The sequence below is a fragment of the Malassezia japonica genome, chromosome 6 (genome assembly GCF_029542785.1).
Source record: "Malassezia japonica chromosome 6, complete sequence".
NCBI classification, from domain to species: Eukaryota; Fungi; Basidiomycota; class Malasseziomycetes; order Malasseziales; family Malasseziaceae; genus Malassezia; species Malassezia japonica.
Genome location: NC_083375.1, coordinates 576,191 through 598,091, shown reverse-complemented (window position 1 = coordinate 598,091; position 21,901 = coordinate 576,191). Strand labels below are relative to the sequence as shown.

General features: G+C 63.5%; 10 protein-coding genes across 10 annotated transcripts; 5 read left to right on the top strand and 5 right to left on the bottom strand.

Moving 5' to 3' along the window:
• Positions 1-77: 77 nt before the first annotated feature.
• SEC31 (protein transport protein S31) lies at positions 78-4,106 on the top strand (the record flags this gene model as incomplete). The annotated part of the gene is made up of 1 exon (XM_060267392.1): positions 78-4,106. One exon carries the CDS (start codon positions 78-80, stop codon positions 4,104-4,106), a length of 4,029 nt encoding a protein of 1,342 aa, XP_060123375.1.
• A 34-nt stretch (positions 4,107-4,140) lies between these two features.
• Positions 4,141-7,503, top strand: MJAP1_003463 (uncharacterized protein; the record flags this gene model as incomplete). The annotated part of the gene is made up of 1 exon (XM_060267391.1): positions 4,141-7,503. The coding sequence occupies one exon, from the start codon at positions 4,141-4,143 to the stop codon at positions 7,501-7,503; it is 3,363 nt and encodes a 1,120-aa protein (XP_060123374.1).
• A 31-nt stretch (positions 7,504-7,534) lies between these two features.
• On the bottom strand, positions 7,535-9,435 carry MJAP1_003462 (uncharacterized protein; the record flags this gene model as incomplete). Its single annotated transcript, XM_060267390.1, has 2 exons — positions 7,535-9,295; positions 9,349-9,435. The coding sequence occupies 2 exons, from the start codon at positions 9,433-9,435 to the stop codon at positions 7,535-7,537; spliced, it is 1,848 nt and encodes a 615-aa protein (XP_060123373.1).
• Positions 9,436-9,649: 214 nt separating this feature from the next.
• MJAP1_003461 (uncharacterized protein) lies at positions 9,650-10,641 on the bottom strand (the record flags this gene model as incomplete). Its single annotated transcript, XM_060267389.1, has 4 exons — positions 9,650-9,838; positions 9,887-10,040; positions 10,075-10,379; positions 10,435-10,641. 4 exons carry the CDS (start codon positions 10,639-10,641, stop codon positions 9,650-9,652), a joined length of 855 nt encoding a protein of 284 aa, XP_060123372.1.
• A 3,001-nt stretch (positions 10,642-13,642) lies between these two features.
• On the bottom strand, positions 13,643-15,301 carry MJAP1_003460 (carboxypeptidase D; the record flags this gene model as incomplete). The annotated part of the gene is made up of 1 exon (XM_060267388.1): positions 13,643-15,301. The coding sequence occupies one exon, from the start codon at positions 15,299-15,301 to the stop codon at positions 13,643-13,645; it is 1,659 nt and encodes a 552-aa protein (XP_060123371.1).
• Positions 15,302-15,400: 99 nt separating this feature from the next.
• Positions 15,401-16,210, top strand: COQ6_1 (Putative ubiquinone biosynthesis monooxygenase; the record flags this gene model as incomplete). The annotated part of the gene is made up of 3 exons (XM_060267387.1): positions 15,401-15,718; positions 15,742-15,941; positions 15,964-16,210. The coding sequence occupies 3 exons, from the start codon at positions 15,401-15,403 to the stop codon at positions 16,208-16,210; spliced, it is 765 nt and encodes a 254-aa protein (XP_060123370.1).
• Positions 16,211-16,232: 22 nt separating this feature from the next.
• Positions 16,233-17,082, bottom strand: MJAP1_003458 (uncharacterized protein; the record flags this gene model as incomplete). The annotated part of the gene is made up of 4 exons (XM_060267386.1): positions 16,233-16,619; positions 16,642-16,932; positions 16,955-17,018; positions 17,066-17,082. 4 exons carry the CDS (start codon positions 17,080-17,082, stop codon positions 16,233-16,235), a joined length of 759 nt encoding a protein of 252 aa, XP_060123369.1.
• Positions 17,083-17,238: 156 nt separating this feature from the next.
• On the top strand, positions 17,239-18,867 carry DPH1 (2-(3-amino-3-carboxypropyl)histidine synthase; the record flags this gene model as incomplete). The annotated part of the gene is made up of 1 exon (XM_060267385.1): positions 17,239-18,867. The coding sequence occupies one exon, from the start codon at positions 17,239-17,241 to the stop codon at positions 18,865-18,867; it is 1,629 nt and encodes a 542-aa protein (XP_060123368.1).
• Positions 18,868-18,906: 39 nt separating this feature from the next.
• PDX1 (dihydrolipoyllysine-residue acetyltransferase) lies at positions 18,907-19,653 on the top strand (the record flags this gene model as incomplete). Its single annotated transcript, XM_060267384.1, has 3 exons — positions 18,907-19,125; positions 19,149-19,609; positions 19,647-19,653. The coding sequence occupies 3 exons, from the start codon at positions 18,907-18,909 to the stop codon at positions 19,651-19,653; spliced, it is 687 nt and encodes a 228-aa protein (XP_060123367.1).
• Positions 19,654-19,837: 184 nt separating this feature from the next.
• AKR1 (protein S-acyltransferase) lies at positions 19,838-21,885 on the bottom strand (the record flags this gene model as incomplete). Its single annotated transcript, XM_060267383.1, has 3 exons — positions 19,838-19,938; positions 19,961-21,624; positions 21,647-21,885. The coding sequence occupies 3 exons, from the start codon at positions 21,883-21,885 to the stop codon at positions 19,838-19,840; spliced, it is 2,004 nt and encodes a 667-aa protein (XP_060123366.1).
• Positions 21,886-21,901: the final 16 nt, after the last annotated feature.

Below are 21,901 nucleotides of genomic sequence, written 5' to 3'. Positions count from 1 at the left end.
ACGTGCCGTGCCAGCAAACGGGCGCGCTCGAACCCGCACGATACGTCGACGTGTACGACGGCGAGTGTTGACGAACCATGAAGGCGAGTGTGCCCCGCACGGCGGCCTTTTCATGGTCGCCGCAAAACTACAATGCCAGTCCGATGATTGCGTCGGGCACGGTCGCCGGTGCGCTCGACGAGAGCTTTAGCAGCGACAGTGTCCTGGAGCTCTGGAAGCTCCCCATGGACGGCGCGGACTCTGCGCCGTCCGTGCAGGCGTCGACGACCGCGAGCGCGCGCTTCAACCGTGTCGCGTGGGGCTGCGTGAATGCTGCCAAGCCCCAGGGTCTCGTCGCCGCCGGTCTCGAGAACGGCGAGCTGGCCGTGTGGGACGTGCAGCGCCTGCTCGAAAAGACCGACGACCCGCTTGTGACACAGAACGCGATCCACAAGGGGCCGGTGCGTGGCCTGGCATTTAACCGCCTGCACGACAAGCTGCTTGCGAGCGGCGCGGTAAACGGCGAGATCTACGTGTGGGACATGGACCGCCCTACGAAACCTTTTACGCCCGGCGCGCGCTCGCAGCGCATTGACGAGATCACGAGCCTCGGGTGGAACTCGCAGGTGTCACATGTGCTCGCGACCGCCTCGTCGAACGGCTACACGTCCGTGTGGGACCTGCGCCATAAGCGCGAGGTCGTCGCGCTCGCCTACGGCGGCGGCGCAGGCACCGCCGGCACGGGATTTGGCCCGGGCGGCGTCGGCAATGCGCTCGCGGCCGGTGCGCGCCGCGGCGTGAGTGCCGTCGCGTGGCACCCGCTCACCGCGACGCGCCTCGCGACCGCGAGCGAGGACGACTCGAGCCCGGTGATTATGCTCTGGGACCTGCGCAACTCGCGTGCGCCTGAAAAGGTCCTGACCGGCCACGAGAAGGGCGTGCTGGGCCTGTCGTGGTGCCAGCAGGACGAGGACCTGCTCCTCGCGTGCGGCAAGGACAACCGCACGACGTGCTGGAACCCGCAGACGTGCGAGATGGTGGCCGAGATGCCCCCGAGCGCAAACTGGGCGTTTGACGTGCAGTGGTGCCCGTCGAACCCCAACCTGCTGGCGACCGCGAGCTTTGACGGGCACATCCGCGTGCAGTCGCTCCAGTCGACCAACACCGAGAACGAGGTGCCAGAAGTGCCGCAGACCTCGAACCCGGACGACCTCTTTAGCACGCTCGGTGAGCAGAATCTCGTGCCGACCGGCGGCATGTCGCTCACGCACCCGCCCAAGTGGCTGCGCCGCCCGACGTCGGTCGCGTTCGGGTTCGGTGGCCAGCTCGTGAGTGTCGGTGCGCCGAGCGTGCAGAACGGCGCGCGCCAGTTTAACGTGCACATCCACGATATTCAGACCGAGCCGCACATTGCCGAGCGTGCGCGCCGCCTGAACGACGCGCTGGACAACAACACGCTCCCCGAGTTCTGCGCGGAGCAGAGCCAGGACCCGAGCACGCGCGCGGCCGACGTGCCGAACTGGAAGGCGCTCCAGACGCTCTTTCACGCGGGCTCGCGCGAGGAGCTGGTCGAGCTGCTCGGCTTCTCCAAGGCGGACATTTCCGACAAGGTCACGTCGGCCGTCGGCGCGCTTGGCCTGTCCGACCTGGACGAGGGCGAAGAGGCTCGCGAGGCGCCGCAGGCTGATCCGTTTGGCGGCGAGCCGTCCGATCCTTTTGCGCCGGATGCGCTTGCGGAGCTTGCGCCGCCCAAGCCGCCGGTGCGCGACGCTCCTTTCCGCATCCACCCCTCGGAAGAGGAGGAGTGCGACCGCCTAGTGACCAAGGCGCTGGTCCTCGGCGACTTTGAGCACGCCGTGTCGCTGCTCGTGTCCAAGGACCGCTTTGCCGACGCGCTCGTGCTCGCGACGCGCGCGGGCGACGAGCTGCTGGTCAAGACGCAGCGTGCCTTCTTTAAACGCCACGCCGACCGCCTTCCGTATCTGCGCCTGCTGCAGAGCATCGTCATGGAGGACCTCGAGGACATTGTCGTGAACGCCGACCTCGCCGAGTGGCAGGAAGTGTTTGTCGTCCTGTGCACGTTTGCCAAGCCGGAAGACTTTAACACGCTCGCCGAGCGCCTCGGCCAGCGCCTCGAGGACCGCTACCTCGCGACACACGCCTCGAGCGAGGACCGCAGGAACGCCGTGCTCTGCTACCTCGCGGCCGGCCGCCTCGAGAAGGTGACCAGCATGTGGATCGACGAGATGATGGAGGAGGAGAGCGCCATCCGCTCGCACGCCGTCGAGGGCCGCGACGACTCGCGCTACTCGGCGCACGCCGAGGCGCTCCAGACCTTTATGGAGAAGGTTACCGTCTTCCAGCACGCTGTGCAGTACACCGACGAGGACCTCGCGCAGGCCCCGGCCGAGGGCGAGGAAAAGGAATACAAGCTTGCGCCGCTGTACGACCGCGTGCTCGAGTACGTCGACGTGCTCGCCGAACAGGGCCTCGTCGACGTCGCGCAGCGCTTCATTGCGCTCACGCCGCCCGACTATGTCCCGGCGTCGGCCATGGGCGCCGCGGCCTGGCAGCAGGACCGCCTCCTGCGTGCCGGCCAGGGCGAGTACGACTATGGCGCGCAGACGTACGCGGCGCCGCAGCAGACGTACGGACAGTACGGCGGCTACTACCAGCCGAGCGCGCCGAGTGTCCCGAGCGTCCCGAGCGTCCCAAGCGTCCCAAGCGTCCCGAGCGCACCAGTGGCGCAGCCGCTTGCGCCCCCGCCAATGGCCCAGCCGCTGGCTCCGCCGCCGATGGCTCAGCCGCTCGCGCCCCCGCCGATGGCAAGCGCGCCGCCGAGCGTGCCGACGGTGCCGAGTGTGCCGAGCGTGCCTGCCGTCCCGTCCGTCCCGTCGGTCGCCCCCGCGGCGCCGGAGCCGACGCCGTCGGCCTACGCGCCCCCGCCGCAGTCGTACGCTCCGCCGCCGCAGCCCGCCTACCAGCAGCCGCCGACGCAGCCCGCGTACGCGCCCCAGGCCCCGTCGGTGTACGCGCCGCCGGCGACTGCGCTCGAGACGAGCAACGCGTACGCGCAGCCGCAGCAGCCTCCCACGGCGCTTCCTCCGCCACCGATTAAGCGCGACCAAGGCGGCTGGAACGATGTGCCGGCCGCGTCTGCGCCGCCGCCCCGCGTCCCGAGCGCGGCCGGCTTCCAGGCGCCGGCCATCACGTCGCCCTTCCCCAATCAGTCGCCGGTCGCCCCGGCGCAGGGTCCGCCGCAGGCCCCGCCCCAAGGACCGCCCCAAGGCATGGGCCACGGCGCACCCCCCCAGGGCCCGCCCCAAGGCATGGGCCACGGTGCACCCCCGCAGGGCCCGCCCCGCAGCGCGGCGATTCCTCCGCCGCCCCGCGCGGGCTCCGTGCCGCCCAACATGCCGCCGCCGCCGTCGCCGCGCACGGGCCTTGGCCTCGGCCACCCCAACGCGCCGCGTAACGGCCCGTACGACCCTGCGCCTGGCCGCCAAGCCGGTGTGCTGCGTCCCCAGACGCCGAGCGCGCGCGGGCCCCCCAGCGTCCCCCCCCAGGGCGGTGCGCTGCGTCCCCAGCATACCGGCCCGAGCCAGTACGGCCCCCGTGCGGCGAGTGGTCCCGGCATGCCCCCGCCTGCGTCGCCGCGTCCTGGCGCGGTGCCCGGCACCCCCGCGCGTGGCCGCACGCCCGGTGTGCCCGCGACGCCGCGCTCTGCGACGCCCGGTGCGGGATACGGCGCGCCGCCCACGCCGCAGGCCGCGCAAAAGCCCGGGTTCGTGCACCCCCGTGGCGATCGTGCGCACATCCCTGCGCCTCTGCGCCCCGTTGCTGATGCGCTTACACGCGAGGTGCAGCGGCTGCACTCGATCAATGCGCAGCCGAAGCGCATCCTCGACGATGCCGAGCGCCGCGTCCAGCTCCTGCTCGACCTGCTGAACAATGAGCTGGTCGACCCCAAGGCGGTGCCTGTCCTGCAGCAGCTCGCGCAGGCGATCGAGGCACGCAACCAGCCCGGCGCGCTGCAGCTGCATGTGCAGCTCGCGACAATGGCGTCGGGCGACCTGGCGACGGCGCTCGTCGGCGTCAAGTTTATCATTGCGAAGCTCTCCACGTAGAAAGAAGTGATTCCCAGCCCGAACCTCCACTACGATGCGCGCGGACGAGGGGAGTGCCCGGCGTGCGGCCGTGCCTGCGCATGCGGCGGAGCTCGGGGATGAGACCTCGCCGCCGCACTGGCAAGGCGACGGCGCGCCGACACCGGATGAGCTCCCTGCGCCGCTGTTTCAGCTGGGGCGCGTGCAGTACGCGCTGCCCGCGTCGCTCGTCCAGCTTGCCGTAGCGTCGAACCGCATGGTGCTGTGCCTGCACGGCGGCCATGCGCACGACGCGAGCGCGCCGCTCCTGCGTCTCGTGTGCCTTGATCTGGATGATCCGGCGCGTGCGTGCGAGGCGACCGTGCCGATGCCGCCCGTCGCACGCACGCATCGCGGCGTGAGCGCCGAGGGGTGCTGCATGTTTGTCGATCCCAGTGCGGAGCACGTTTTACTGAGCCTTGCGAGTGGCCACAACTTTTACTGGACGCCGTCGTGGAGCCGCGCGCGGCTGTTGCCGCGGCTCGCGGGACTCTGCATCACGTCGGCGGCATGGGGCAAGAGCGACGCAGCGCCGAGCCTCGGCACGCCGCCGGCCGGCCGCCGCTGGGTGTGCACGCCGCCAGTGTTGCTCGGCACTGCGCGCGGCGAGGTGTGGGAGCTGACGTGCGCGGTCCAGGTCGCGGCGCCCAACGCGCCCGCACAGCGCGGCGACTTTTTCGACCGTCTCGCCCGCAAAACCGCGGGCGGCACTGCGGACTACACCGGCGCGGTCGAGCGCGGCGTGCACCGCGTGTTTGTGCTGAGCGAGCCGCAGCGCATCGCAGGCCTCGCGCTGCAGACCGTGCAAAGAGGCGCGCGCGAAGCCTACATCGTCGCCGCGACGCCGACGCGTCTTTACGAGTTCAGCGGCACGCTCGGCACGCCGGCCGACGACGCGAGCGTCTACGATGCAGTGTTCCAGCCGTACCGCGATACACTCCTGACGCACCTCAAGATCGAGCTCCCGAGCGAGCTGACGCACACGTCGCTGTTGTGCACCGCGCCGCCGATGCTCGCGGGCGCCCGGCGTGCGCTCGCGTGGCTCACCGGCGCCGGTCTCTTTCACGCGGAGCTGAACCTGGCGAGCGCGCCCCCCAACTCGTTCCTGGAAAAGACGGGGCTGCTGGCCTATCCGTCGTACGGCACGCCGCTGTTTATCGCACGCACCGCCTTTCATTACGTGCTGGTATACGCCGAGCGCGTCGTGTGTGTCCATGTCATGGACGAGCACGTCGCGTGGGATGAGGCGCTGCCGCTCGGCGCGCGCGAGAGCGTCGTCGGCGTCACGATGGACGAGACGCAGGATACCTGCTGGATCTATACCCAGTCCAACATTCTCGAGCTGATTGTCAGCGCCGAGGACCGCGACGTGTGGCACATTCTGCTCGAGCGCCACGCGTACGACGATGCGCTGCAGTACGCGCCGAACGCGGCGTGCGCGTCGCTCGTGTACGCCGCGCGAGGCGATGCCATGATGCAGCAGGGCTCGTATAGCGACGCGGCCGACGCCTACGCCCACACGGCCGACCGCACCTTTGAGCAGGTCGTCCTTGGGCTCGTCGAGCACGGCGCACACGAGGGGCTGCGCGCGTATGTCTCAGCGCGCCTCGAGCAGCTGCCGCCGACGGCCAAGACGCAGCGCCTGATGCTCGCGACGTGGCTCGTGGAAATGTACCTCGGCGCGATGAACCGCCTCGAGGACCAGGTTGCGTCGCACGGCGACAGTGCGTCGCTCACCGCGCAGCAGCACGCGCTCGAAAGCGCGCTCCGCACCTTCTTTGCCACGTACCAGCCCGCACTCGACCCCAAGACCACCTACGCGATCCTCGCACGGCACGGGCGCGACGATATGTGGCTCGCATACGCCGAGGCGATCCGCGATACGCGCCAGATCCTCACGCGCTGGGTGCGACAGGAGCAGTGGGCGACGGCGCTCACGACACTCGCGTCGCAGTCCGACGTCGAGCTCTACTACCACTTTGCGCCGATCCTCATGAGCCATGCCCCGGCCGAGACGGTGCAGTGCTGGGAGCGCCAGGCGGCGCTCGATCCCGCGCGCCTCATTCCGGCCTTGCTCCAGCACCGCCCAGCACCGGGCGCAGTCAACTACAGCGTGCAGTACCTGCAGCACGTCACGACGCACGGCAACACGACGCCGGCAGTACACAACCTGCTCATTACGCTCCTCGCCGAACGCGCCGCCAACGACAAGGCCGACGAGGCGAGCCGCGCACGCGCCAACGACGCGCTGCAGCAGGCGATCGAAGGCAGCAAGGCCGCAGGGCGCGCATACTACGACATGAACTATGCACTGCGCATCTGCGCGCGCAAGCGCCTCCACGACGCGTGTGTGCGCCTCTATGCGCGCATGGATCGCCACGAAAACGCAGTGCACCTCGCGCTCGAGGCGGGCGACATGGAGCTCGCGTGCCGCTGCGCGGAGCTCGCGACGGACCACGCGCTGCGCAAGGAGCTCTGGCTGAAGTGCGCGCAGCACGTTATCCGCCAGGAGCACGGCATCCAGAGCGCGATGGAGTTTCTGCAGCGCACGTCGCTGCTCACGCTCGAGGATATCCTGCCGCTCTTCCCCGACTTTGTCGTCATCGACGGCTTTAAGGAAGAGATCTGCGACACGCTCGAGACGTACGTCACCCAGATCGACGCGCTCAAGAGCGAGATGGACCGCACGACACGCACCGCCGAGCTGATCCAGCAGGATATCCAGTCGCTCTCCACCCGCTTCCTGCACATGGACGCGGACCAGGCGTGCGAGGACTGCGGCGCGCCGCTCCTCCAGCGGCAAATGTACCTCTTCCCGTGCCGCCACGGGTTCCACGCCGACTGCCTCACGAAAGAGGTCACGCAGCACCTGCCGCCCCGCCTCCTGCGCCGCCTGCTCCAGCTCCAAGAGGAGCTCGCGGCGCTCACGCAGGGGCCCAAGGAGCCGGAGGCCGCCGACACCTCGCAGTCGCCCGCGTTTGCGAGCCTCGGCGCGAGCGTCGCGCAGGGCCTCAGCGGCACACTCAAGCTCGACCGCCTGCGCGAACACGTGCGGCCACAGGTCATCGTCGATGCGATCAGCACCGGCTTCAGCGTAGGCGTCGCGAGCGGGCGCCGCGTCCTGGCGCCCCTCGATCCGTTTGCGGAGCCTGTGGTCCGTGCACGGAGCGCGGACGAGGACGCCAAGGCCGAGGCCGCCGCGCCGACCGCCGACGTACACTCGCTGCAGATGCTGGCAAACGTCGACGCAGTGCGCAGCGAGATGAATACGATCGTTGCGGGCGCGTGCCCGGTGTGCACGCTCTCGGTGCAGCACCTCGCCCTGCCGTTTGTCGAGCCCGAGGCGGACCCCGCCGAGGAGGAGAGCTGGGCTGTATAACTAGGATCCATGCATTGTACCTACGAAATACTTAGAACGACTTGGCAATGCCCTCGACGAGCGCCAACACACCCCACGCACCGGGGTCGGGCACCTTCTCCGAGGTCTCGCCGACGTACGTAGCACGGCCGAGGCGCGCAGTCATGTCGCGCGTCTTCTCCGCGCCCTCCTTGGCCGCCTCGACAGCGGCCGAGAGCGCGGACTTGGCGTCGGTGCCCTTCTTGCCCTCCTCGTCGAGGGTCTTGCAGAAGGGCGTCAGAGCGTCGACGAGCGTGCGGTCGCCGGGGCGCGCAGGCGTGTAGTTGCCGAGGTTCGACAGCGCGGTCTGCGCGGCGTGGCCCCAGTTCTTGACCGAAGCCTTGGACTTGGTGTCGTCCGTCGACTCGAGCAGGCCCTGCACGAGGCCGGTGAAGAACAGGGCATAGATGGCACCCGAGGTGCCGCCCATGTTCGACTCAATCACCTGGCCGATGCCGAGGATCGTCGCGGTCGCACGGTCAAAGGGAATCTCGCCCTTCTTGATCGCCTCGAGGATCGCCTCACCACAGCCACGAAGCGTCTCACCAGCGTCACCGTCACCGACAATGGTGTCGTACTTGGTGAGCGTCGGCTCAACGTCCACCACTGCCTTGCACGCGTTCTCCACGACCTTCTTGATGAGGTCCGCGTCAGAGTTCAGGGGGCCGCTCGAGGCAGCTGCGCCCTCCGTCGCGCTGCCGCTCACGCCGTGACCCGACTTTTGCTTCTTCTCCAGGATCGCCTTGCTCTCCTTGAGCTGCTCATCAGGCGTGGGGAGGATCGCCTGGTTCTTCCAGCCGTGGGCGACACCGAGCCAACCAGAAGCATCGGTGGGGGCGTCGAGGAGCTCGAGGAAGTCGGCACCCGTCTCCGACTTGATGCGCTTGTGGTTGATGAGCGAGATGTTGAAGCCGGGCGCGTTCAGCGAGGTAATGTACGTGCCGACGTACACGCGCACGGGGCGCATACCCCACTCCTTCTGCAGCTGGCTCTGGACATCTGCGGCGATCGCCGAAAGCTCCAGGTTGCTCATGCCACCGAGGTTGTTGATCACCATGACTGGGTCGTCGTCCTTGGAGAAGGGCACAAACGCACGCTCCTTGTCGTCGGGGTTGAGCAGGAGCGAGAGCATCTCAGAGAAGAGCTCGTTCGCCTTGGGCTTCTTCTCCAGGTGCTTCACACCGGGCTCGTTGTGGATACCCATACCCATCTCGATGGCATCGGGGCCGAGCGCACCACGCTCCTCGTCGTCCTTCGCACGGCCGGGGACGTGGCAGTGGTCGAGGCTCGAGCCGATCGTCACAACGTTGTTCACGATCGAGCGGCCGAGCTTGCCGAGGGTCTTGGCGTCCTCACCGGCCTCGGCAGCAGCACCGAGGGCCTTGCACACGAACGCCACACCGGTCAGACCACGGCGGCCGACAAGGCCACCCTTGGTGCGGCCGACCGAGACATCGTCACCGACAATGACCATCTCGACGTGCTTCTTGCCGCCCTCACCGTTGTACGCCGAGCGCGCCTTCTCGGCGGCAAGACCAAAGTTAAGGCAGTCACCGGTGTAGTTGTTCACAATCACCACAAGACCCTTGTCGGTCGGCGCCAGGTCCACACCCGAGCAGATCTGGGCAGCGGAAGGCGAGGCAAAGATATCACCCGACACAGCCACGGTCAGCAGACCACGGCCAGTAAGGCCAGTGAACGACGGCTCGTGGCCGGCGCCACCGCCAGCAATCAGCGCGACCTTGTCGCGGGAGTGCTCCGCATCGTACACCACCTTGTGGGGGGCGTACCTAAAGGTCAGCCACTTCCTTCCATTTTCACATACACGCGCAGAGCGGGATTCGTAGCCGCAGCACCAAGCACGGCCTTGTCGACCAGGCCGTGGGAGTCCTCAAAGATGTGCTTCGTAGTCATAATGGTCTCGTCGAAGCTTCTTGCCACACACCCCGGGTCAGTTCCGCTTTTTATACCCACAGCGCACGGGCTTCACCCAACGCATGGGCGATCAGTCACGTGATCATCTCGGGCCCTTCGACCGGATAGCTCACGTGGCACAGCCGCGGGGCCTTTGTGGGCTCGAACGGTGCTGGGGGATCGGATTTACAAAAGCCATGTGCTCTATCTCCACTTAGTGGCTGCTCGTGCCCATCCAGTCGCGTACGGTGTCGGCAAAGGAAACCATGCAGACCGTCTGCCACACACCCAGAAGAATACGGGGGCTCACACCGCGGTACAGGCCCTTGATACCGTTCTCCTTGTAGATGTATGCAGCCGTGTTCATAATCGTAGGCTTGGCAGGACGGTGCTCGGCGGCGGTCTTCGACAGCGATTGCATCTAGGGTTAGCTCAGGGTGGCAAAACGTACCTCGACACGGATAACCTCGATCGGCTGGTTCCAGGTAGCAAGAGCGCCACCGATCGACGAGCAGAGGATGCGCTCCATCGGCGACAGCTTGTCTTTCTCTGACTTGCCCGCCATCTTGCGGACAGGCGCCTCGGCAAGGCGGGCAAAGCCCATGCTGCGAGTTAGTCGCCCAGTTTGCGCATACGTACCGGCTACCCCAGTTCGTGCACTGACGCACGGCAACGGCATTCACACCCTTGTTAATACCACGGATACCCTCCCTGCGGTAGATATCAGCAAAGACGGCCCAAGTCGACTTGGGCTTTTCACCGGCCTGCATCTGCTTGACACGGGTGATCTCGGCCGTCTTCATACAAGTACAGAAGCCCATGGTGGCGTAGGCCTGGACAATACCACCAGTCATACCACCGGCGAGACCAGCCGCACCGGGGCCGAGACCAAAGGTCTTGGCCACTTTTTGCACCTCGGTCGAGGTAAAGAGCAGGACGGCTCCCTTCGTGGACGCCTCAATCCAGGCCTGAAAGGTTAGCCTTTATCGTAACACGTACCCAAGGAATCAGACCCTGGTAGAAGCCCAAAACGCCGCCACGGCTCCAGACCGTGCTCAGCGCCTGCGCCATCGACTGGCTACGGTTCGACGCCATCTGGGTCTTGATCACCTCGAAAGGTTGACCCAGGGTCGTAACCTCAAACATGTTCATGGCCGCGCCAACGGCAATGTTCGACCACGAGAATCCTTTTTGCGGGGGGGCCATGATGGTGTGTGTGGAATGAGCGCTTGTGGGTTTAAAATTCCGATGAACCGGGAAAGACTCCCCCCGCCAGCCGATTGATTGTGGAGCTGCACCTAGTCATGCACATGCATGGACTGGCATAATCTCAATGACTAAATCACGACTACCGGAGCGGGCACGTAAAAGGGCCTCTTAGGTCGATGCCGGCATCGGACCGTTTCCCGGCTCCTTGCCTCCACGTCCGCCGAAAGACATGGGGTCGTAGATTAATCATATATTTCCCATTGTGGGGTTCCACGTGGCCAGTGGGGGGAATTCCGCTCATACGCGGAGTTGTGCAAGCGAGTCCGAGAGTACGCCTGCAGGGCGGTGCTTTTTTTGTAGTAATGCATTCTGTGCCATAGCAAGCGAATAATAGCGCCGCCTGAGCAGTTCTGGAGTAGGGCTCGCGTCTGCGGGTACAATATCCAGCCAAAGCGTACCGTCACCGAGCGTCATGTCATCAACCGCCTGCTGCGCCCTAGACTCTGCCCAGCCTTCAAATACAGAGGACTGCGCATGAGTCATATCTTGCACCGTCACAAAGGGGAATGATTGGGTATCTTTGGGGGCTGCCGGGGAGGCCAAATATTGTAAGATGGCCATCGCATCCGCACTTAGCTCGTGGGGGACCGTGCGGACCATGGTATTCCCATTTAGTGAAAATACTTCATAGCCGCACCCGAGTGGGCGAAGTGCTTGGATACTTCGTTTCACGTCGTCTTCCGTGATGTGTGCATCCGTGTATTCTTTCCCTTGATCGGAAGCGGAAAGGGGTGGCCCCTTTCGTAGCCGAATGATGCCATCAATTAGGTCCTTCATGGAAATGATACCCCCATTTTGCTTGCGCGTGCTCACGCAGACATCCACAACTTGGACACCAAGCTCGTGCTGCCAATCGCCGAAACCAAGAAGGTCGTTCCAAAGTTCGCCCACCTTTCCAAGTTTCGAGCTTGCGGATGCTGTAGCAGGTCGGCCCGCTAAGGGGTCAACCCACATGCTCGTGCACATTTGCTGAAACGCATGGCGAAACTCGGGGTCTTGACGGATGTCCTTCTTGTGCGCTGCTGCAAACTCACGGAGCTGGCGTCCAAACACGTCGATTTGGTGTCTCAAGTCTTCAACCTTGGTTTCATTTAGCTCATTGGATAAAGAGCTATATTGCGCCGACGACTGAGTGCTGCGGTCTAATGCGACTATACCTGGTCCTCGTCTCATTATGCGGCGGAGAGCAACGGAGCTAAGCGAAGCGAGGCCGTGCACGGACCCAGTTCGGAGAAACAATGCGTCATCTGGTTGGGCTCCAAATTAGGATGCGCCCGCAGCAGCTGGGCATTATGCACCTAAGCGCCTAGCCAGGGCCATGCACCTGGGTTCCGCGGACTGCCTAACGTATCAGAAATTAATATTCCGCGGCGCAGTGGCTGTGGATGACAAACAGTCAAACACTAGCCAATTAGAAACTTAGAATGATAAGTCGGATAATTCCTGTGATGAAAATAAAATTGTTTTCATCATTGGCGCATGATGAGATGCAGTATCACTGGCCAGTGGTACGTCATAGTTGGCGTCGGCGGAGCGAAATAGGCCTGTAAGCCTCTTTAACGTTGTGTCTGCGGGCAATCCTGCATTCAATACACAGAAATCGTCAGTAGCCAGACACTTATATAGTAGACCCTCGGGCATGAAAGGGATTTTACGTCTCTTCTGTCAAATATCCAGGTTACGGTGGCGTGAAATCGTCAGCAGGAAACTTGGTTTAGCTGTTGGGATTGGTATAGAATCGACGTGCTATGCTACGCTATTCGCACCAATTGAACGGTGAGAAAAAGACCGGCCAAGGCTCTGAACAAGACTCGCCTGAAAGTGGGTACGCTCCGCGCCTCCCTCTGTACAAGCCTAGCGAGTACGAGCCGTCGAACAACTCGGAGACCTCGTCGGAGTCTGGCACGCCTGAGTTGGAAAAGAGCGGCAATGAGTCAAGAGACTCGGAGGCTCCCCCGAAGCGGAGCCGCAAGTACTCGGACAGTGGTCGCAGCAATGGTTCAGCGAAGCGTGCGCGCACCCTGCTGACGCCTGAGCAGAGCCGTGTTTTACACGAACTCCTGCAGCAAACCTGCTTTCCCTCTACTCAAGTCCGCGAGGCAGTCGCAGCGAAGCTTGGCCTCTCGCCCCGCAAGGTTCAGGTCTTTTTCCAGAACAAGAGGCAGAAGCAGCGCAAGAAGTCGAACGGTGCACCCATGGCGTCGCACTCGCTCGTGCTCCCTGTCTACCCCTCGAACTTGAGCAACGAGGCTTACTCGGAAGACAAGAAGTATCCTGCGCACCCCCAGCCTACATCGAGCTATGCTCCCTCCAGCGTCCACAGCCGCATGGAGGCGTCGGAGGCGAACCACCGCCGCTCAGCTTCATTCGCCTCGGACTCGTACAGGCGCAGTGTATCGCACAGCCCTGAGCACTGGATGAACGGCTGGTCTCAACGTCTTATGGACTCGGAGAAGCATGGGGCTGTGCTTCCTCGTCGTCCGGCTTATTATGATTATCGTCATCACTCCATGAGTGGTTATGATTATACCCCTCGCAATGAAACTCATCACGCCCCCCACGCAGAGACGTACTCTACGCGTCCTTCTCCCCCACCTGCACCGGTCGCATCCTCATCGACTGTTTTGCCCCCTATTCGTGCTGAAGAGGCCCCGAAGCCCGCGAGGCTCCAGCTGCCCAGCATCGATGAATTGATATCCCATGCTCCTCGTCATTAATGTGGCATGGATGGGTGGCTACTGATTTGCAACATACCATGATTTCAACCAAGTTTCATGAAAGGCATGACAACGCTCATTCCCGTTGGGCATGCCTTATCCCCGCTATGACTCTATAAACGTATCTGAGGTTTTACAGCGTGAGATCGGAGAACTCTGTATATCCCAATCGTAATCGTAAAATATTATTTACCCTTGCTAGCTTTTATTTAGGTCTGTGTCTAATTGGGCTTGTGCGTGATGGGGTTGTACGTGGCGTTTTTCGGCAACGGCTTGAACTGCACCGTATCGTTCCCTTGGCGGAACGTGCTCTGGTGAGAGCCCTTGGTCTTGTAGCCGTTGGAAGTGGAGCGTTGACCAGTCGCAATGTCCCTGTGGAACAGCGTACGGTTCATCACTTCCAGCGCAGCAATCGGCTGATAGAAGGGCACTTCGTGGCCACTGTAGTAGATACGCGCAAAGCTAAAGTTGCCCGCCTGCTTCACTTGGCCTGGCGTCTCCGGACCGGAGGTCTTGATGTCCGCGTATCCAGCCGAGGCAAAGTCCTTGCCGGCCACCATGTGCGCAATCACCTCGACGCCCAGCCAGTTGCAGTTGTAGTCGGCGTCTCCCGCAAGGAGCGTCACGGTAACGCCCTGGTCGAGCAGCGACTGGAGGTTCTTGACCGAGCTCTGGCGGCGACTGTCGTCACCCGTCTTGGTAAACGTCTTGCCAACGATCGGCGACGACTCGGAATAGTTCTGATAGGCACCGATGGCTTTTTGCACCTTCTCCGAGTTGAGGTACTTGGCGTACCTCCCATACGGGAAAGGATCGGGCATTAACTCACGAATGTCGTACTCGTCACGCTTCACGACCACATCGAGCACCGATTCCACATGCGCTGCACAGAACGCGTCCGTCTTGCGGCAGATCTTGTCGCTGCGGGACGAATAGCACTCCTTCAGCTGGTCGACACACTTGCCCTCACCGTAAAGATCGTTGTACAGCTTGTCGGTGACCGACTTGTTGTACGGGTGGTAGTCATAGGTGTTGCCCGGCGACACGGTAAAGTTGTAGTACGCCTGGTACTGCACCATCGGGTCGAACCATCCGTTGCCAATCATCACTGACTCCAGGTTCAGAGGAACCGTGTCCGGCAGGTTCTTCTTGTTTTGCTCGAGGAAGTACGCGCCAAACGCAGGGCCAAAGTGGCCGCCGTACGACTCCGTCGTAAGGTGCAGCGACGCGTTGGCGTACTCGGGGAAGGCGCCCAGGAAGCCTTGCATCAGTTTCCACACCGCCGGCGGAGTCGAGAGCGTGGTGCTAGGCGCGTCCGTATCTTCGGGAAGCGAAAAGGTGCCGCATTCCTCCGTCTTCTTGAGGTTGCTGGGGCACTCGTCCTTGTCGAGGGACTTGACGATGGAATGGGTCTCGGTGTTGTACACCACAGGGCCGACCTTGGAGTAGGAAAGACCAGTGGTCACCGGCTGGTCAATAAAGAGCATGTTGGACACCTCCGACCACGAGTGCTTGTTGTTGTGCACCTTGCCGTCGGGCGTCACGCGGCAAGGGCCGTTCTCCTGGAACAGGCCGATCATGGACGAAGAGCCAGGACCACCGTTGAACCACACCGTCAGCGGCGCATCCTTGGGGTCCTTGCGTGCCTCAAAGAACCAAAAGTACATGTGTTCGTTCTCCGCCGTATCGACGTAGCCCGAGTAGCTCTTCACGTCCGAGTCCATCTCGCAGATACCGGCGGGCACGGACTTGAAGCGGACTGTGGTATTCGCATGACCGTTCTTAGAGGTAAGATCAGTGGGGGCTTTGACAAAGCCACCTTGGGCGGACACGGAGCCCGCTAAGGCAATGCCCACAAAGCTCAGCAGGGGAATCATCATCGGCGCAGGAGGGCAGAGGAATCCTTAATCTCGCCGAGCCGCACTATCGTGCGGCTCCCTGCGAGGGATTAGTCAGAGTGGAGGGCTTTCTGGAGGACCATGGCGCTGTTGCGGATCGCGAGCCGGAGTGCGGTCGCTGCGCGGTATGTGCGGCGGCCGGTGCGACTCGATGCCGTGCGCTTGTTTTCTACCGAGAATCTTGCATCGGATGCGTATACGAAACCGGGTGATGACCGCATGGTGCGGCTTGCGCGCACGGCGCGGTTCCTTGCCTCGCTCGAGGCCGAGGATCAGCGCGAGGTGGCTGCGATGCTCCGTGTCGATCACTCGGGTGAGATTGCTGCAAACACGATCTACGAGGCCCAGGCCGATGTGTTTGGCTACCAAGGCAAGCCGAAGGACAAGGCACTGATTATGGTACGTTGCCACGCTCATGGCAGGAAATGTGGGAGAATGAGCGCAAGCATCTGCAGGCGACAAGTGCGATGCTGGACGAATACCGCACACGTCCTTCGGCGCTTGTTCCGCTATGGGCCCTCGCCGGGCGCGTGCTAGGCGGTGCGACGGCCATGCTGGGCGAAAAGAGCGCTATGGCATGCACCGAGGCGGTCGAGACAGTTATCGGCGAGCACTACGACGAGTACGTCGCCCCACTGACCCAGTCAATTACAGCACCTCGACTCGATCTCCAAGAAGCTCGCGAAAAAATACACCGGCGAGAAGGCGGCCGAGCTCGAAGCGGCGCTGGCCCTCTTGCGCTCGGTCCTCATCGAGTTCCGCGACGATGAGCTCGAGCACTTGGATACGGCCGTGGAGCACGACTCTCAGCAAGCGCCTGCGCATGCGCTACTCTCGGTGATTGTGGCATACGGATGCAAAGGCGCTATCGAGATCGCCAAGCGAGTTTAATAGTTACATACAAATACACCCATCAGGCGAGCCCCTGCCCGCTGCCTCGCGACCAGATCTTGACAGACGAGCGCACACCATAGGCATTCTTTGGCCCGGTGCCGTCCGGTACGATACGAAAGAGGCATGCCTGAGACGGCCGGTCTAACCGGAAGGCGTCGAGGGGAATCAGTTCGTCGCGGGAAGCGGGTGCCAATGCAGCAGCAGCCGTGCGGCCCAGCGCATGCACCGTCAGCTCACCGTCGCAGTCTGCCGCACGGCCGCTTGCGAGCTCGTTCACCGCGACCCAGAGGTCGGCGGAGCGCAAGAGGAGGCGAAAGAGCTTTTCGTCGCCCGCATCCAGCGAGCCATTGGCGCTTACCGCCGAGCACGCATCCGCATGCTGCAACGTAAGAAGTGCGGCGTGTTCCTGTATAAGTAGGGACACGTACCGTGCGACATAATGCGCGCAGCGATCGATAAAAGTGGACGAGCGAAGCATGCACCTCTTCGACCGAGCCAGGCAGGCTCCACTGGAGGAACGAGAGGCTATCGACCACCACCAGTGTGCGTGCAAGATACGCAGGACTTGGCTCATGGGCGTTCGTCGTGCTTTGCGCGACGGTGATGCCCATGCGAATGTCGTCCAAGAGGGACGAGAGCGTCTCGTTGCTTTCGAGGTGTGCATCAGCATCGATGTATTGCAGCTGCCCCGATGCAGTATGTTGCGAGAGAGGCATGCCCTGTGTGAGCACGTCGACATACCGCTTTGCGCGCAATGCTGTTCCAGTGCGCGAATCCGTCGGCGTGACAGCTCACCCACACCACGCTGTGAGCCGGCTGCTGCAGCGCGGTCAAAACATAGTGGGTAAGTACGAATGCTCCTGACGCATCGAGCGTGTCAGAGATGTGGATATGCGCATCGCGAGGGGGCAGCAACGAGACAGTACCCCCGGACGCTCCCAGCGCCAGGAGCGACTCCAACAAGATCATTGTTAGGTGGAGGCAGTGCGAATTGGCTCTTTTTTGCCTCCTCGTTTTTTGTCCGCATGAACGATGCAGCGCATCCGCCTCGGCGGTTCACACGCGCAGAGCCGTCTAGCTCTGCACCTATAGGAGGTGGTGTACCCACCTCTATCACCGAGGACCCTCTCCTGAACGGCGCAATTGCGAGCCTGCTGCCCAGCAACTACAATTTCGAGATTCACAAGACCATTTACCAGATTCGCAAGTATGAAGCGCAGTGTGTGGCGCTGCAGATGCCTGAAGGTCTCACGCTCTGGGCGACAGCCATTTCCGACATTGTGGAACGTTTCACTGATGCGACAACAGTCATTATGGGCGACGTCACGTACGGTGCGTGCTGTGTCGACGACTACACGGCCATGGGCCTGGGGTGCGACATGCTAGTGCACTACGGCCACAGCTGCCTTGTGCCTGTCGACCAAACCATGATCCGCACGCTTTACATCTTTGTCGAGATCCGCATTGATACCGAGCACCTGCTGCAGACTGTCCGCGCCAACTTCCCCAGCGACCGCACGGCATTCCAGCGTACGGTGCTAACCTCGCCGGAGGAGCGCAATGCGCCGCCCACGCTGACGGTCGAAGTGTCGAGTGAGAACGAGACGCCGACGCACCTGGCGCTCGTTGGAACGATCCAGTTCATTGCTGCGATCCAGGACATCCGCACGCGCCTCGCGCAAGGCGACGCCGATGCCAAGGCCGAGCCGCTGGCGATTGAAGGCGGCGAGGTGGCGCCGGATGCACTGGTGCGCCACGTCGACCGCTCGTCGCAGCGCTACCACATCACCGTCCCCCAGATCAAGCCGCTGAGCCCGGGCGAGATCCTGGGCTGCACCTCGCCGAAGCTCGATGCGAACAAGATCGATGCGATTCTCTATGTGGGCGACGGCCGCTTCCATCTTGAGTCGATCATGATTGCAAACCCCCGCATCCCCGCCTTCCGCTACGATCCGTACACAAAGCGTCTCCAGCGCGAGCTGTACGACCACCCGGCGATGCGCCGCCTTCGGCACGCTGCCATTGACGAGGCCCAGTCGACGCTGACGCCCGTCGCTCGTGTGCGCGAGCTCGAGGCGCCGGCGCCCCACCCCGTGGCGGGCACCACCGAGACGGTCCCGTCGGATACCCCTGGGTGGGGCCTTGTGCTTGGTACGCTGGGACGACAGGGCAGCACGCAGGTGCTCGACTATCTTGCGGATACGCTGCATGCGCGCGATCCCAACCTGTCGCACGTCCCTATCCTCCTTTCGGAACTGTCTCCCCAAAAAGTGGGCCTCTTTGGCGACCACCTCAATGTCTTTGTGCAAACGTCCTGCCCCCGTCTCTCGATTGACTGGGGTTCTGCGTTCCCCAAGCCGCTGCTCAGCCCCTACGAGGCGGCCGCTGCGCTCGGCCGTGCGCCGCTGTGGTCGACGACCGAGTCGGACCTGGGCCTGATCCGCTACCCCAAAGGGCGCTCGGAGGGCGACCAAGAGACCAAAGACTATCCTATGGACTTTTACGCCAATGCATCCCTCGGCCCATGGACGCCCCGCCACGGCCTTGGCGTCGTCAAAAAGAGCGGGCGCAGCAACCGCGCACTGCTCCAGTCCCTCGGCATCCGTGCGCGGCCGCCCGCGAAGGAGCAAGAACGTGGAGGTGTTAGCACATAGTCCTAGCAGGTCGAGCCCGACCCCACACAACCTTCGACGATGTGGTCGGTACGTGCGTCGCCTGGCGCGCGCCTGTGGGCCGCTGCGCGTGTGGCGCCGTCGGTGCGCTACGCGGCAATGTCGACGTCGGCGATGCGCCTGGCCGTGCATGAAATGACGATGCCGGCCATGAGCCCGACGATGGACAAAGGCAATCTCGGGAACTGGAAGCTGAAGGAAGGCGACTCGTTCACCGCGGGTACGGTGATGCTGGAAGTGGTATGTTTCGTGGCTGACGCAAGGAAACCGACAAGGCCATGATGGACGTCGAGGCCGATGACGACGGCGTGCTCGCCAAGATTCTCGTGCAGTCCGGCACGAAGGACGTGGAAGTGAACAAGCCGATTGCGCTGCTGGCCGAGGAGGGCGACGATATCTCCAACCTGGAACTCCCGAAAGAGAGCGAGCAGAAGGACAGTGCACCTCCGAAGGAGAGCGCACCGAAAGAGAGCAAGAGCGAGCAGGCGTCCAGCGAACCGCGGGCGCAGCCCGGCCACGTCTCGTTCGACGGCCCTGTGCTCCCGTCGGTGATCCGCCTCGCGAACCAGTATGGCATCCAGAATGCGGAGAAAGAGATCAAGGGCACCGGCCACAACGGCATGCTGACCAAAGGCGACGTGCTCGCCTACCTCGGCAAGGCCAAGAGTCCGTATGGCACGGCCAAGGGCAAGCATACCAAGCTGTCGGACCTGGGTGCGCCGCCGTCCAAAGACGGCGCGCCTGCTAAGAAGCCCGCCAAGCCACTGACGGCCGACGAAAGGCGGTTGCTGATCCTCGACGGTCTCGTCCGTCTGACACACCCCGCTCCCGCGGCGCCACCTGCTACGTCCTACGAGGAGATTGTCGCATCCTACACGAAGCCGCAGCCCCAGGGCGAGGCGCCGACGTCGGCCAAAGCGGCGCTCAACCAAGCGTATGCAGACCTACTTCGCTAGTGAACTCGTTGCTCCCCCCCCACGGCGAAGCCTTCGAGCGGGACATCGTACAGCCGTGTATAGTCGACATGCAGATGTTCGCCGGCCGTCCAAAAGTCTGTGTGAGTCGCGCGACGTACCGAGGCAATTGGCCACGAGCCCCTTGTCGAACGGATTGGCAGCCGCCGTCGAGCGCGACAGACCCTGGCCGCCCTTGCCGCGGGTATACAAATCGAGCCCGACGATCGAGAGGAGCGACGTGCCGAGCGCCTTGACGATGCCGAGCGGTGTCTTTTTCCTGCCGTGCGCACACCCGTGCAGGCGCGCGTGCGCCTCCTCTGGACGCATTCCCGCGGCAATCATGCGCTCGGCCTGCTGCTGCATGAACCCCTTCTGGGTGGACATGTTGGCGTCCGCGCGGCCGCCCATGAAACCGTAGCGGCCCACGTTGCTCGCCTCGAACGTCGTGAGCTGGCGCGAGATCTGCACGAGCTGCATCACGAACAGAATCATGAGCCACGCGGCCATCATCGTGACCCATGCGCTCGAGTAAAAGAGCACGCCGTGAAATTCGACTGCGGCGCTGAGCGGCGCGGGAATCAGGCGGTCACGGTAGGCGCCGAGCAGCGCAGGAGGCGTGTGCTGGACAAAGTCTGGTGAGCACAACGACGTACATTGGTAGACCAGCGAGAGGTAGATGGGAATCCCGATCTCTGCCGCGGCGAGCATCACCATGAACACACGGTGGTTGCGGAGGCCGACGCAGTTGTCGATCCACGGGCAGTGGTGGTCGTGGCGCGGCACGCACTTGCCACACACATGGCAGTGCTTGGAGCGCAGCGGCCGGCGCCCGAGGCAGGTAATGCAGAACGAGAGGCCGCTGAGCATGCCGCGCGACGCGAGCGCCTCGACATCACGCTTGCGCTCTTCCGGCGTGGCCGGGCGCGGGCACTGCCCCGGGGACGTGCTAGCGCACCAGATCAACGAGCCGATTACGATCGAGAGGAGGAAACCGACGAGCACCTGGCGCGTGCCAAACTCGGATGTGTTTGGTGCGACGTACAAGACCCACATCGTCGTGAGCCATCCCAGGGTCATGGCGAGGAGCGACAAAAAGTACGGCGAGGACTTGACTGCGTCGGGCTTGCGTGCGTCGAGCACGTACAGCGCAATGAACAGGTGCATACCCATTACGCCGACGACAAACGCGGGAAAAGCCAGGTACCAGGGCAGTAACGACACGGCGTAAAAGAGCACGCCAAACCACGCGTACGGCACAAAGAACACGAGCAAGCGCTCGAAACGCGGGCCGTACGGACGTTTGCGCACCCGCCCATCGGGATGGCGCCCCAGCGCTTGGAGCGCGCCGGTGTACGCAGAGAGCGTGTGCAGCTCCTCGGCCATTTCGTGCGGCGTCTTGCCTTCGTGGTCCCTTGCCTGGATGTCGCCACCGCCTTTGACGATGCGCTGGATGCACAGGCGGTTTCCGCGCACGACCGCCCAGTGCAGCGGCGTGAGCCCGGACTCGTCGCGCGTCGCGACGCTTGCGCCATGCTTGAGCAGGACGTCGACCGAGAGCGCGTCGCCCTGGAACGCGGCCCACATGAGCGGCGTATGCCCCTGGGGATCGGCCGTGTCGACGGCGTCTTGTGCACTAAATGCGTCCTGCTGCAGCATAAAGATGAGCGACATGACATAGCTGCTGTGCGTTGTGAGGTGCAGCGCGTTAAAGCCCTGCTTGTCTGCAAACTGCGGATCCGCACCGTGCTTGAGCAGGAGGTGCATCAGATTCAGCTGGCCATTCCTGTGTAAGCTACGCCACCTACCGTGCGCTCCACTGCAGCGGCGTCGCGGCGAGCTCGCCGCCGACCGCATTCACCTCGGCGCCGTTCTCCAGCAGCAGCTCGCAGCACTCAATGTGCCCGTTGATCGCAGCCCAGTGCAGCGGCGTCACATTCTCTGCATCACGCGCATTCACCAGTGTGGGTGCATCCGCGACGAGGCGCGTGAGCTCGGCAAGCTCGCCGCGCTGCGCACAGCGGTGCACCGAACCTTCGTCGGTCATCGTATGTGGAGGCTAC